The sequence below is a fragment of the Cavia porcellus genome, unplaced genomic scaffold (assembly GCF_034190915.1).
Source record: "Cavia porcellus strain 051 isolate PalLab524CR breed Dunkin Hartley unplaced genomic scaffold, mCavPor4.1 scaffold_17, whole genome shotgun sequence".
In the NCBI taxonomy this organism is placed as follows: Eukaryota; Metazoa; Chordata; class Mammalia; order Rodentia; family Caviidae; genus Cavia; species Cavia porcellus.
In genome coordinates this window covers 28321421-28335915 of record NW_026947500.1, presented here as the reverse complement: position 1 = coordinate 28335915, position 14495 = coordinate 28321421, and the positions used below count along the sequence as shown (strand labels likewise).

The window sequence follows — 14495 nt, the reverse complement described above, 5'->3', positions numbered from 1 at the left end:
CCTCCCAGCACACTGCTACAAGTGATCCAAAGGACACACACGGCACCAGCACAATCTGGGGTGGAAAGCACTGTGCTCAGCAGAACTCGGGGTCACTTATTGTGCCCATCACTCACCTGGTCAACTCTGTCCATCTGGACACCAAACTTGCCTCCAAAACCCCGGACCGAGTCGACTTGAGAGCAGTGCTTAGCAAGTTTCGACTGATACTCATGGCCAACAGCTGACTGGAAGAGAGTACAAAAATAAAATATCACAGACACACGCCTAGCGCAACATTAACAACCCAGGTGCAGGCATTTCCTCCACGCAACCACGGTGGGAATCCTAGAAGGCAATGCAGTCTGAGCCATCAAGTCCCTGGTACAGGGCTCCTCCAATGCAGCTGCAGGGCTCCCACACCACAAACCCTCAAACAGAGTGGAGCTTCAGATGCAACACGGCATGGAAAAAAAAGATGCTGGCAGCTGACAACACAATTCCGAAGAGCTGTTTACATGGACATTGCTGGCAACACATTTACTCTCTTGAAAAAAGGCTTTTTCATACTATAAGAACTACAAATCAGGACAAAAAATATTTATTTTGTCAATACACTAAAGCATAGAAAGGTCTATTTTAGTAATAACGCAGACTCGGAATCAACACTGAAGTATGCATACTATGTAGACAGGGTACCAGCTGTTGTCACCCAAACTGGCTCACTCCAGGGTTGCAGTCACCAACACTGTCAGCCCCCATCATACTGGGAGCACAAGTTCAGGAATCCTCTGTATGTCACCTGTCCACCAGGTAGTAAAGTAAGGAAGCAGAGTCTGGGGTCTTGGCATGCTTCACCTTGAGGTCTGCAAACCCCAGCCTCAAGAGCAGCCCTCTCCAGCAATGACATTCTTGGGAACCCAGCTGTGTCTCTTCACCAGCACAGTGTCTCTGGTTGTATCTATGATTCTTCCACCCAGTGCAGCCACCTTGACAGATCCTGTGACCACAATGCTGTCTTGGGCCCAATGGTTCCCCATGTTGAACACAGTTAAGACCCAGGCTTCCAGAGCTAATCCCACAGTGCATAGTCCCCCAGAACCCTCCAAGGGTGCTAAGCACAGGCAACACAGTGACAGGTATGGGAAGGACACACACATTCAAACACATGTGCCCACTCCCCATTGGTACACATCCTGACCTTAGCCACCTATGCCAGATTACCTGGTAGATGCTGGGTCTGGCCACTTGGGCAGCATTCAACACATCAGTGAGGCTCGGCACGTGGCCGATCTTAAGTTATTTTTCTTGTTGTTGAGATAAAATATCGCACACCCAAGTTAAAGGAAGAAAGCTCACAGATTGTACAGGTTTCAGTCCATAGCTGATTCCGAGACAGGGTTGCACATGGCACAGGGGCAACAGTTCAGAGCAGCAGAAGATAGCTAAATCAAGCAAGCAGCCTTAATAGCATCTTTCTGACCCTTTTATACTCTAGGCTGCTAGGATCAGGACGCTGTCAAACCAACCAGTATCACACAGCCTTAATCCCAGCATCACACACTCTAGATTCAGTCACTTCCAAAACAAACCCTATGATTGCATGAGGCTCTGGGGGGACATCCCGACATAAACCGTAACACACCCCATGCATGGCCTCTAGGATCTCAACCAGAAAATGTCAGTGAGGGAGTGGTGAGAGGCCACTGTGACAAAGGGATTCTCCAACACGACTTTAAGTCAGAAAGTTACATGAAAATGACTCTAAAAATACAGCCAGGAAAACTGCATTTGGCAACAGCAAAGCTTTCTGACTGAAACAGACATGCTCCTAAAGCATCTTTAATCTTCTACTGGCAGAATCACACTTGCTATTACACAGCTGTGCAAGTGGAGCTCCATCCTGAAGGCAGAGGTATAGAAAGCAACAAAAACCAGAGAAACAGGAAGCCAGAAGAAGCTGGCTATGTGCTCAGAAAATGGCAAAACCAAAGGCCTGACAGCTCCTGTGCTTGCTCAAAATATGATTCTGACAGTGTCTGTAACAAGTTCCTCAATTCTTTCCACAAGGAAGGACCTCACTACTATTTATCCAGGTTCTAGACAGGACAAGTTACAAAGAGTTTAAGCACTTATTCCCAGGTTAACTGTAAGTTCTTTCTGAAAACAGGCTGGTCTCATGGTGCTCATGTGAGCTGAAAGCTGACTATTCTTAGATATGTAGGCCCAGAAAACAACAGCACTAAGAAGCAGCAGAAGCAACGCCCCTCTCCAGGTCCATTGCTGCAGGATTATTATCAGCCCCACTCAGAAGTGAGTGAGTGATTCTTTGAACCAGAAGGACCTGCGTGTGCGTGTGTCAGCCACAAAGCGTGATTCTGCACACTCACCACAAGTCCCTGAGCACCCTGCACAACACCAAGCCACCCACAGGTGAGAATGATGAGTGCTGGCCCTGAGAAGCCAGGCCAGAGAAGAGTCTCACTGCAAACCACAGAACAATGTGGCAGCAACAGCTGACGGGGATGCCAAGGCCAGCATGAAGGAGGAGCCACAGGGTGGGAAAGTGAGGCAGAAGGAAGAGACGGGCTCTTTAGGGAAGCTTCTGGGCTAGAAAAAGCCCAAGCTGGAGGTTCAAGGATGAGCAGGACTCAGGCCAACAACAGACACAGACCAAGAAATAGCAGGGAAATCATTTTAAATCAGACTCGTGCTGGATAAACTGGGATCATTTTCCCTAACCCTAACTGGGGGCCCAATTTCCAGAGTCAGCCTCTCTTTGCACTAACACCCCATGACCCCCAGTGAGCACAAGCCTAGCCACCTACTGGATGGAAGGTTCTGTCTGCCACTTTGCTCTGCTGCTCTGAAAGGCTACCTACCAGACTCGGATCCAGAGCCCCAGGAGATTCTTTTGCACACACTACCTATTTCAGCATTAGGACATCTCTGTGGGAGAAGCACAAGTGACACAGCAAATGTCCATGTCTCTTTCCTGCAGATGGCACTTAGCCTCCAGCTTCCTGTTATTTCTGGATGTGGTTAGGGAGCTCCCAGCCCACCCCCATAGCCCAGTCTGATCTGCTGGTGGAGTGATATCTGGTTCACTCTGACACAGCTTTGACATTCCATGCCCAGCTCAAACGTTTAATTCGATCCATGCAACAGGAGGAGAGGTATGGAATTACCCACCAGAATCTAACACCAGCTGATCCTTTCACCTCTGTCCACAGCTCAGGCAACACACCTGTCTGGTCTGAACAATACCATGTTGCTCAGACATGAAAATTCACTGATGAAAAGGTGTCTGCAAAGTCAGCCCTGCTTTAGGGCAGACATGCAAACAGACAGACATGCTGCTATCTGCACTGTTTTTTCTCCAGGGAGAAACCAGCAAGCCGTCTCGAGCCAACACTCGCCTGCTCTTACTTGGAACAACGCGCAGTGCCATAAAGGTGGCTGTGCTCATCAGCAGCTGCCATGAGCATCTGCTCAATGTCTGCAGGCTGGTCCCATCACCGACTGCTCACAGGAGCCACCTGGTTGGTGCAGAGGTCAGTAAAGCCACATGGGACGTCAGCTACATGCTAGCACAATTTCCAGGAATGATGTGATGAGGGGCCCACAGGTATGGTTTACTCTATGAAATGGTACAACTTGGGCCATAAGCCGGAACCACAGGCACTGCTAACTAGGACATCTGAAGCTCAGTTGTTTCTACACTTTGTCCCATTTACAAAGTGGAGCTAATACCGTCAGGGTCTCTCTACACATCTGCCATTTGCCAGCACCTCTCCAAACTTCAAAAACACCTCTAAAAACCCAGAGAGCTTTGTGAGTGGGTTCAGTTGACAAGAGGCCACTGTGAGCAGATCTCATCCCGACACACCAACTTGACACATACAATCTAAGGAAGAAACGTGAGGACTACTTGGCCTACCACAAGTAGCCCACACAGCCAGGTGCCCAGCACAAACAGCTGTCGCCGACTTACTTTATCCATCCTGTCTTGTTCCACGCCGAATTTCCCTCCATAGCCATGGGAGGCTTTTGGTCCTGTTTCAAGTTCCTTCTCCTTGAGAGTCTGATGTTCTTGAAAGACGTTCTCTCTTAGCTTGTGTATGCTTTAGAAGAAAGGTAAGAGCAGAAAGAAAAAACTCAAAAAAGGATGTACATATTGTTTTGCAATGGGATAAATAAAGACAGGCAACATCACCCTGGCAAACTTGAAAGCTTTCCTTTGTTTGGCGCTTACCAACTGTCTACTTTCTATATACGTTCCTGACTATCCTGACAGCTGGGGCATCCACTTCAGCGGTTCTTGGGCAGAAATGGATGGGAGGAGGAACACTGCACCAAATGCACACTGTGGCCCAACTCCACCCCAAAGGTACCCAACTAAACCTTGAACTCTATTTCATCTGGAGAAAGGCCGCTAATTTTAGTAGACAAATGGGTTAGGAGCACACGTCCTGCAAACACCATCAGGAGGCAGAAGGGGGAATAAAGTCAAGGTCCCTTCCTCCAGATCCCCAAGGCCACCAAGGATACCTAGTACTGACAGTCTGTCTTTACTTGAGGTACTCAAGCATTGTATACCTGTCAAGGCAGACATTCAGAATTTATCACCTAAGAGCCACTTTTCATTTTAAATATAGAAAGGCAGGAAGCACATCACAACATTTAGTCAAAATCTGGCAAGCCAGGAAGGAGCTGTCACCATGAGAACCCAGAACAGCACAACAGCCACCTGGGCATGCAGCCCTTCTGCCCGGAAGACGCAAGGCCCACACCATCAACACAAAGACAATCATCACAAGAATGTGACTAAAATACATACCAGGCCTGGAAACTACCTGACCCTCCATGAGCAAGAGAAGAAGAGTCCTTCCAGAACCTTGGGAAGAGCCGCAGGGTGCTAAGAACGATCCCATCCCCACACTTTCCTCATGGGACCTTAACTCATCAAGATGCTAGCGTCCCAGACAGTCCATACTCCCTGCCCAACAGGCTGAGGCCACCAAGAACAGAAGAAGTCCACATAACCTAACCAACTTGGGATTCTGGTAACCCCGTGGCAAACAGCCCGGGGCAAGTGTTCCTGCCAGCACCATTTCATTCCCTCTCCTAGGCTTCTGATTTCTCAACTCAGTTCTGTGGGAGGCATGGGATGAGCAAGCCTAGGAGGGACCAACACTCGAGACTAAAGAGCTCCCGTGCGGTAAGATCACTTGAGCCCCTTAGCAACATGGTAAGACTTTGTTTCATTAAAAAAAAATACAAAAAATTAAAGGTCGTATTTTAAAATGTCACCATGTAGACTCTGTTGTTCCAGGGGATTTACTCAATCCTCCTCTAACAGATACTGTGTCCAAGCAAGACAGGAACTTTCCCCATGTTTCAAAGCAGGTCACCAGGTCAGCAGTGCTGCCTTTACAATACAGGACAGGGACAACCAATCCTGACCAGGGTGGCCTAAAACCAACCTCTGAGCATGGTTTTAAAGGCCCTTTTATCAATGCTTCCTGAGTGAAAACAAGCTGCCCAGAGCTGGCATTTCAGATAGTGCCGGATCAGAAACGATGATACAGCTCACTGTATCCTATTCTAGGTTTTTCTCAAAGCCTGGAATTCAGTTCATATACCCCAGCGACTAAATCCTGCAAAGCACCATAATTTTCAGACAGTAATAAAAGGGAGGAAAAAATAGTAATAATAATGATCAAAGGAAGGTGTTTAAGATCTAAAGTATCCAATGACATCTCACAGTTGAGAAGCCTCCTATTTAGAGAAAGAACTTAGGCAACTGTGGGCCCTGATAAAAATCATCAGATGCAGAAGCGGGAGTCCCAGAACTGTGAGGAAACTGTCTGCCATGGAGATTTTAACTTGGTGGCCAATTACACGTGTAAGCACATATACATAAAAGCATGCATTAAACCTAGGTGCCATGTCTTACATTCATTCATCTGCTGATTGAACATCAGGTCAATACCATAAGCAAAAGCAACTCTGACGCCTGACTGCCCCCCTTAGCTGTCAGCAGTAGATGTCCCTGCTGGGGCCTGTTCCCCTCCTGCAGAGGACCCACTGGTTGAGTGTGCGGAGGGGCCCCCATTCCCGACAGCATTGCAGAGGCTCTTACTTGATGTGTTCCTGGTGCCCAGACCCTTTTACGGTTTTGGCGCCCCATCTCTGTTCCTTTTCACTCACATCATTCTGGAAAGAAAAACAACAAGTAAACCCCACACCCACGACAGTGAACACAAACACAGGAAAATCACTTTCAAAGAAACGCAAAGCACAGGCAGGCTGGTGACTCCTACCACAAAATCAGGGTCGGTCTCCCAGTCATCAGCTCCTCCGACGTCCTGGGTGATGGACACAGCATGGCCTGCTGATGCTTTCCACATCTGCAAGAGCAGCACCAAGGTTACAGAGTAAGCACAGCCACCTTCAGGCCCAGGTTACCACGATGCCATTGCAACACATGGAAAGCAAAAACCAAATGACCAAACGCCCTCCTATCACCACTAAACCTAAACGACAGCTGCAGGGATAAAAACAACTGAGAAATAAGAGCTCAGCTTGTTGTAAATCTTTTAAAAACATCACCCTTTGATTTCAAGTACTTTAATGATTTAATAAATGTTTCAAATCATTTAGTAGAGGGTTGCCTTGTCATGTTTTGGGGCAAATGCACAGCATAGAAAATGCAACTCCTCCTATGTTAGGAGGCTTAGAAAGCAGTCACCTTTATCCATAGCACTTTAAGTTGGTTCTGTAAGGTTTGGTGTTATAGAGAACAATGACACATCTGCAGACACCAATAAGATGTTGTCTGTAACTTCAAACGTTTAAGGGCTTTTAAACAATTGTTAAGAATGGATGCATTTTCCAGAGAGAATGAAAATAATCATAAAATTTCACTGAGGTTATAAAGTAACTGAGAGATGTACCAATTAAAACAATTTTTAATTCGACCAACCAAAGCTGTGCCCTGGTCTGAACTTCCAACCCTCCCTCCTCCAGCTCTACACCAGTTCTTGCAGCTTGTGTTTCCTGGACAAAAGCCCTTCCCAGCCTAAGAACGTCCTTCTGAGCTTCCATTCCAGCTCTCCTAGGTCTAAAGGTCACATCTCAGATGGCAGTGAGAGGGATGATGGTGCACTGCTCTCCATGTGACTCTACATGTGACTCCGGCTTCCTGCTTTAGGCAAAGATCCATCTGCCACCAGGTGGGCAGGACCTATACAATGGTCCTCAAACAAGAACCACCTTGAACTTCCTCTAGATGCTGAAGCATGACAAGAACTTCCCAGATGTTAAAATCAAAATGGATCAAAGATCTCAATATTAAAACAGAAACACTAAATCTGCTGGAAGAAAGAACAGGTAGAACTCTTGAAGACACAAGTGTAGGCAAAAACCTTGTCAACAAAACCTACTACTCTGCATGGAGGCACATGCCTGTAATCCCAGCACTGGGGAAGCTGAGGAAGGAGGATCACCACGAGTTCGGGGACAGCCTGGCCTACATAATGAGTTCAAGGCCAGTGGGAACTACATAGTAAGGCCCTGACTCAAAAAAAAAAAAAAAAAAACCCAAACGTAAGAACATGGAAAATATTATAAAGATTCAACAACTGGGATCTCATCTTACTAAAAAGCGTTTGCACACCAAAAGAAATGATCAACAGAATAGACAACTCACAGAGTGAGGAAAAAAAATTATAGCCAATTGTTTCTTATCAAAGGACTAATAGATAAGGAGGGGTATAGGAAGGGAGGCGAATGTGGAAAAAAATGAATCAAGGTATGCTATGTTCAGGTACAAATTCCCTATGATGAACAAAATCATCATGTGTATCTAAACTGTACCAATAAACTTAATTAAAAAAAAAACATAAATGAAGCCATTGTATTGAGCCCCACCAGCCCCCTAAAAAAGAATTTCCCAGCTATGATTTGCCTTGGGCAGATTTTAAAGAGCAGATAAACAAGCCTTAGCACTTAGGCATGACCAGACAGTCTGGTCCCAATCATCCATTCACAGATGAAAAGTTACACTGTGCGCATGGCCGCTTCCTGCCCTAAGCAACACACTGTCCTCCACAGGGCAGCTGCCTAGAGGCAGAAATCCAGGGACCACAGGTTTAGTCACTGGAAAGGACAAGAGCCACTGTGGGGCCAGCGAAACTGCCGTTCACCCCCAAGTCAAAGATGAAATAGCTGCCTGCCTCTTTCAGTTTCATCAGGGTAAAGGGTAGCGCCTATCGGATCATCTTTCTGCAGACCAGCATCACAAGCTGGGAGGGGAGACCTTCCACCCGCTTTATACTATCAGGCCTAGTGGTTCCTGCCACACACAGAACACAAAGGAAAGAGGTGAAGGGCTCCCCTGAGAAAGGCCTCCTAACTCTAGTTCCCGCGCTTTCTGCAATTTCCTTTTCTAAGACAGATGCAACACTAAAACTTTGACTTTAGTGTGTTTGTTTGTTTGGTTGGTTGTTTTGAGACAGGGTCTTGCTATTTATTCCAGGCTGGCCTTGAACTCACGGTGAGCCCCAGCCTCTATAATGCTCAGATTACAGACATGTGCCACCAGGACCAACTTGGCTTCAGTTTTTAATTGAACTTTTTTTTAGTTCTCGGCCTAAAACCCAGGACCTTGTACTTGCTAGGGAAACACTCGACCACTGAGTTACATTCCTAGTCCCTGACTTTTGATTTTCAACAATGAAATTTCTTCTAGAAAACTGTCGGTGCTTCTCCTTCCAACTCCCCACTCCTTTTCAGTAAAGTGGTTTTTATCATCCTTACCATCCCGGGAAAGAACGTTATGAAGTTCACAGTATACAACCCTTTCTTCCCAAGTGATAAACCACTGCTTTCGAAACTCTGCTTAAAACACAATAATCCAACACGGAGTGTCCAGACATTTGGAATGCTTCTGTCTATAAAAAGATTAAGGGTGAAAACAGAGGTCTGCTGCCAAGCCCTCTGGGCAAACCTATCTTTCCAGAGCTTTGTACAGTACCTCATGAATCCTCCCCAGCATAAAAAGGTTTTAGGAAGATCTTCATCTTACTAATTAAAAAGCTCAACACAGGAACTTAATAAAGATGGGGGGGTACATAAAAAGAATTTAGATGTTACCCACATGCACCAACTGCCCACGAAGAATGTCATCACTGTGTATTGCAAATGTATACTAATAAAAATTAAAAAAATTTTAAAAGAAGTAACATGTTTCAAAAGACAACTGCACAGCATTTCTTAATGGAAACGGAAATGACTGCCTCAGTTGACTTTCCTGTCTGCTATAATCCTGGTACGTTTTCATTCTTTATTCTAATTCACAATGCTGCTAAGAACAATACAGTTCTATTATTGTTAGTTTTTACAAATTATTTAGGGGAAACATTCTCTGAATGGATCCCTGATGAGCCTGGGAGGAAAGGCCAGTGCTGTGGGTGCTGTCTGTCACGTGAGCCACCAAAGCCATGCGTGCAGAGATGGAGCCCACAGGAAGCAGGCTGCAGTCCCAGCGACCAGGCAGTTCCTGAACAGGGAACAGGACTTCAGCCCCCATGCCGACCAATCCACCAACATACAACCTAGTCCCCAAGACCACATATCACTCTAAATGGGCACCACACTGCTCCAAGGCACACAGAGAGAAAATGAAACGCCCGAGCTGAGAGCGTGGTCCTGACTGGCCTTCACTTTCCTACCTAGGTCCTGACCCAGCTGTTTGCTCTTTTGCTTTCTGCAGTCCCTGTTGATTGCCTAGTACATTCTGGCCACTGCAATTATAAGTATAGTCAGGAAACATCTTCAAAAATCTACCCAAAGAGCAAGTTAAAAAAAAAAAAGAATTAAGATGTGTTATGCACATGAACTAAGTCCGTGTGATGAATGTCATCACTGTGTACTGCAAATGTGTACTAATTAAAAAAAAAACTACCCAAGGGCAGCTAGTGATGGGATCAAACTTACACTCATTTATTATTCTATCAGCATGTTAAATTTCTTTTTTTTTGGTCTTTTTCCTTTTCATTGGTACCGGGGATCGAACTCACGACTGCCTGCTTGCAAGGCAGGCGCTTATGCCACTGAGCTAAATCCCCAGCCCCAGCATGTTAAGTTTCAACACTCACAAAAACAACTGACTAGAAAATGAACTTCTAATCCAAAGTGAAAGACTCTGGACCCCCACCTCATACCATGCACAAAAGTTAATTCAGGCCTGGGGATGTAGTTCAGTGGTGCAGCCTTTACCGAGCATGTTCAAAGCCCGGGTACAATCTCCAGCACAAATAAATAAATAAGTAAACAAATGCATGCCTTAAATCGGTTTAACTTTTTGGTTTTTTTTTTCCCCCCAGTACCGGGGATCCAACTCACAATCGTCTGCTTGTAAGGCAGGTGCCTATGCTGCTGAGCTAAATCCCCAGCCCCTAGTTGGTTTAACTTTTAAGACCATAAATTTGGCAATGGTTTCTTAGATGTAAAACCAAAACTATAAAGAAAAACAACAGACTGCACAAAATTTAAAACTCTGGGCTTAAGACATAAGAAAGTGAAAAGATGATTCACTGAGAGAAATCTATTTTCAAACTATGTATCTAGAATAAATATAGCATGTGATACAGTTACCAAGTGGAATAGTATTCATCCATAAAAAGGAATAAAGATATAATACATGCTACAATGTGAATGAAGCCAGACACAAAAGACCATATATAGTACTATGATTCCATTTATATGAAACATCTAGAGTTGGCAAACCTACAGAGACAAAAAGTACCATAATGGTTGCCCTGGGCTAGAGGAAAGGGAGACTGGGAAATGATGGCTGGGGTACAGGGTTTCTTTTGAAAAACACAAAGAGAGGCTCTGGCTATGTTGCACAGGTTGGCCTCCAACTGCTGGGCTCAAGCAGTCCTGCATCCTCCTGAGCAGCTGGGACAACAGGAGCGGCCAGTCTAGGATTGCTGAGTTAATGACACAGTTCCAAAGTGCGTAGCAATGAGGGCCACACAACTCTGGGAATAGAATGAAAACCACTGACTTATATACTTTGAATGGGTTAGGGTATGGCATGCAAATTATATTTCAATAAAACTGTTACAAAAAATTACTGTTCAAAGATAAGACTGTCACCAAACACCATTAATACAAACTTCTCTTGCAAAAAAAAAAAGTGCCACACACACACACACACACACACACAAACACACACACATACACGAAGAGTGTGGAGAGATGAAGTAATCCTGCCTTGTATAAACAGGGTGAAAAACTCTGCTAGGGAAGAATGCTGTAAGAGATGGGGTAAAAGCACCCATCCAGACAGAGTCGGCTTTCCCTGAACTTCACTGCAGACAGCTCCGAAAAAGCCAAAGGGAGCACAAAGGAATCTGTGCAGCCACAGTAGATGTCACAAGGCCCAGTCTTACTCAGAGGAAGTCTCTTACCCCAGAGCACATCCTTTGGGTTCATAGGAGCCATGCCTAAGCGGAGAGCAGCGGCTTTGCTTGGCACAGACACCAGTGAAAGACAAGCTGATGGGCATTCGGTCTGCTGCTATCAGTTGCCCAGGTCAAGGAACAGTGCGACTCAGGCACTAAAGGCACCGGTGAGGAAGCACACATTCAACCACATGCCAGAGCACCTACTGCATTCGGTAGGTCAAATGTCTGAATCACCAGTCTGTTTACTCTAAATTTAAAATGCTTTAAAAACAGATTCCATTAAAAGTCAGCTTTCAACAGTCATAGTGGCACATGCCTGTAGGCCTGCTACTCAGGGGGGAGGCTGAAGCAGGAGGATTTCAAATTCAAGGCCAGCCTGCACAACTTATACCAAGACCTTGTCTCAAAAAAAAATTTTCAACGCTAGGGAGGTTGTAGAGCACTTGCCTAGCATGCTCAAGGCCCCAGGCTTAAACTCCAGCACTGAAGGAAAAAAAGGATGTCATCTTTAGACAGGATAAACTTACAGTTACAGGAGACCTGATATGAAAAACAGCTCTGTATCCCCCAACTCTTTACTCCTGCATACCTCAAAGTCCCTAAAACCTAACGCTTCTTCCTTGTTTCTTCAACTTCTTCTGACATATACTTTTCCCCACTCAGAGGGAGAAGGAGCACTGACTCAAGGCCTTGGAGTGGGTGACTCACTGTAGTTCAGAAATGGACTAGTCAGCCCTCCCTCTCCAAAGCCTAGCCTAGCCTGGCAAGGCCAGCTGGACAGAACTGCTATCTGCATCCGCGGACAGGGTCTCCTGGGTCACACAACTGACAGAACACCCAGCCAAATCAAAACTGAGCATATCCTGCAGGCACCTCAGGTGCACGGCCAAAAACTAAAATTCTCCAAGTGGCCCCTACAGGACCCCTCCGACCCAAACCCTCCAGCTGGGCGGCTAAGGTCGCTCTGGTGCCAGACCTGTCCCATCCACGGAAACACAGAAACGAAACACGGCCAAGCACCTTTCTGGTGCCTTGGCACACACCCAGGAGGCAGGGCCTGTTCCAGATTCCCAGCTACCCTGCGCTTCAGCATTTCCACTGACCCCATTTGCAAACCTCCCTCAGGTGCACAAACTCCCGCCCAAGGCCCGGCCGCCACACACACACACACACACACACAGCCCTCCGACCTCCACCCCTTCCCAGGACCCCACCTCTTCCCCAGCCCTTCTAACCCCCGCCTCTCCACTCGGACCCCATCCACCTACGCCACCCTCTGGGATCCCGAACACCTACGGGGCAGGGTCCCTCCCTACGGGGCAGGCTCCCTCCCTAAGGGGCAGGCTCCCTCCCTAAGGGGCAGGGGGCAGGGGGCAGGGTCCCTCCCCGGGGTTCTGGACCCCTGCCCCGCGAGCCCCTCCCCCTCAGACCTACACCTCCTAGTTCCCGGGAGCCCCAGCACCTCGGTCTCCAGGCCCCTGCGCCCCAGAGCCCTGACCCACGCCCCGCGAGCTCCTCCTCCGCCCAGGTACCATTCCAGACCCGCTGCACCAGTGCCTGGGATCCCGACCACCTCACTCCCTGGCCCCCTCCCCTGGGAACCCTGAGCCCCTCCCCCACCCCGCTGGACCCCTCGGACGCCGCTGCAGGCCAGGATAGCCTCGCCTGCTCTGCCCCCACCAGCTCAAACCGCAAGCGGAAGTGCGGTGAGACGGGCGCTTCCTTCCCGTTCCGGGGCTGCTTCCACCGCCCGCTGCGGCTGCCCGTCCCAGCCGCGAGAGCCGCGCCCGCTCACCGCCACGGTATCCCTGCAGGTCCGCCACAGTCCCGCCTCACCCGCAGTTCTCACAGAGCCCGCTCATTTCCGGTTCGCCGGGGGCGGAGCCGCATCCGGGTCTGCGCAAGGTCCCGCCCTCGCCCCGCCTTGACCCCGCCCCCTCTCCACTCCAGGGATGGGGCTGCTGGGAAGGCGCAGGCACTGGTGAGCCTCTGGAGGCTAGAGGAAGTCCCTACCTACAAAGGATATATTAAGAGAGCTGCAAAGTAGACAATCCAGCCTGGGCTTTCTGCACTCATAGTCCCGCCCTGGCGAGAAGGGAAAAATGAGCCACACAAGAGGGAGGTAGTGCCCGTCCCTTGAGCACTGAGAACTCGCACGCAGTGACTGTAACCATTCTGCAGGAGGGAACATGCCTCTACATCATCCAGTGCTCATTCATTCCTCCACTCATTCTTCCACCCATCACCCACACACACATCACTCATTCACTCGCTCCTCCGTTGTCCATCCACACATTACCCATTTCTCCATTCGTTAACCATCTCTGCACCCACCCATCCGTCAGTTATTCGTGTATCTACCCAGAGAAGGGCAGATGTGTATCAGGCGTAGTAAGATCAACACACCACACGGGACTTGCCCCCAGGAGCCTTCCAAAGGAGGAGGAAGGTCTGACTCATTAATGTACATATATAATTGGGATGAGACGAATGTTATGAAGAAAAGTAGTAAGAGTTCTACTGGTGAGAAGATAGGACCTGAATATATCTGGGTAATCAGATATGTCAGCGCAATTCATATATGAGGCAAGATCTGCAGTTCTGGAGTGAACAAGATGAGAATGGAAGAGTTTTCCAGGCAGAGAAAACAGCATGTCCAAAGGTCCTGAGACACAAAAGGCTTGCCAGAGAAGAAGTCAAGGAAGCTGGGGAAGAAGTCAAGCAGAGGAGAGACTTCATAGAGCTTTCAGTGTACCAAGATCCCTGTGGCTGCTGTGCATGAATGTATGACAAGAACGTCAGCCAGGGAGGAGCCTAATCAGCCAGTTCCCACAAACACTGTGGACAGGTGAGATGAGATGTGTTATGCATCTGTACTGACTCCCCATGACGAAGGTGCTCAATATATACTGCAAATGTGTTACTAATAAACATATCTAAAAGTTTTAAAAAGACAGGGAGGAGCACATAGGCACAAGAGGCATCAAAGAATAAAAGCATCAGGTTTGGGTTGGAGATGTATCTCAATGGCAGAGG

At 47.6% G+C, this 14495-nt stretch overlaps 1 protein-coding gene across 4 annotated transcripts in view; it reads right to left on the bottom strand.

Moving 5' to 3' along the window:
- LOC100731735 (src substrate cortactin) overlaps positions 1-13374 on the bottom strand; it is a 34681-nt gene extending 21307 nt beyond the window's left edge. For 2 of the 4 annotated variants that reach the window (XM_063227693.1, XM_063227694.1), the window contains exons 1-4: positions 6306-6392; positions 6125-6198; positions 3974-4103; positions 117-227 (exon numbers count right to left, since the gene is read on the bottom strand). In XM_063227693.1, coding sequence (XP_063083763.1) covers positions 117-227; positions 3974-4103; positions 6125-6198; positions 6306-6392 — 402 coding nt within the window. The other 2 variants (XM_003468329.5, XM_013150858.3) reach the window with 2 other exon arrangements.
- Positions 13375-14495: the final 1121 nt, after the last annotated feature.